The sequence below is a fragment of the Bison bison genome, unplaced genomic scaffold (assembly GCF_000754665.1).
Source record: "Bison bison bison isolate TAMUID 2011002044 unplaced genomic scaffold, Bison_UMD1.0 scf7180017864193, whole genome shotgun sequence".
NCBI lineage: Eukaryota > Metazoa > Chordata > Mammalia > Artiodactyla > Bovidae > Bison > Bison bison.
The window spans coordinates 3,878,332-3,878,762 of NW_011494765.1; the positions used below are offsets into that span (position 1 = coordinate 3,878,332).

Consider the following 431-nt stretch of genomic DNA (forward strand, 5'->3'; position numbering starts at 1 on the left):
GCGGCGGCGGGAGGCGAGCGGGCCGGCAGGCGGGGAAGCAAACACCCTGGCCGGCGGGGCCCGCAGCGCGCCCCGCGTCCCATGGATATAGCAACAGGTCCCGAGTCGCTGGAGAGGTGCTTCCCCCGTGGGCAGACGGACTGCTCGAAGATGTTGGACGGCATCAAGATGGAGGAGCACGCCCTGCGCCCCGGGCCCGCCACTCTGGGGGTGCTGCTGGGTGAGTGCGAGGTCGGGACGCCCCGAGTGGTCTACTGGCAGGGGACAGGGGCCTCGGCCCCTGGAGGTGGACACGGGGGGTCCAGGCCAACGGATAAAGGCAATGGTGTTGCAGAACGTGGGGGTGTCGGGGACACAGAGAAGACTCCTGGAGTGATCACCAGAGGGACGAGAGGCACGCCTAGACAGGCATCCTGAGGGGACAGAGGTAC

General features: G+C 68.7%; 1 protein-coding gene across 1 annotated transcript in view; it reads left to right on the forward strand.

The window, feature by feature from the left end:
• LMX1B (LIM homeobox transcription factor 1, beta) overlaps positions 1–431 on the forward strand; it is a 93,102-nt gene that overhangs the window by 5,069 nt on the left and 87,602 nt on the right. The window contains exon 6 of the mRNA XM_010844119.1: positions 136–220. Within this exon, the coding sequence (XP_010842421.1) occupies positions 136–220 (85 nt within the window). The remainder of the gene's footprint in view (positions 1–135; positions 221–431) is intronic.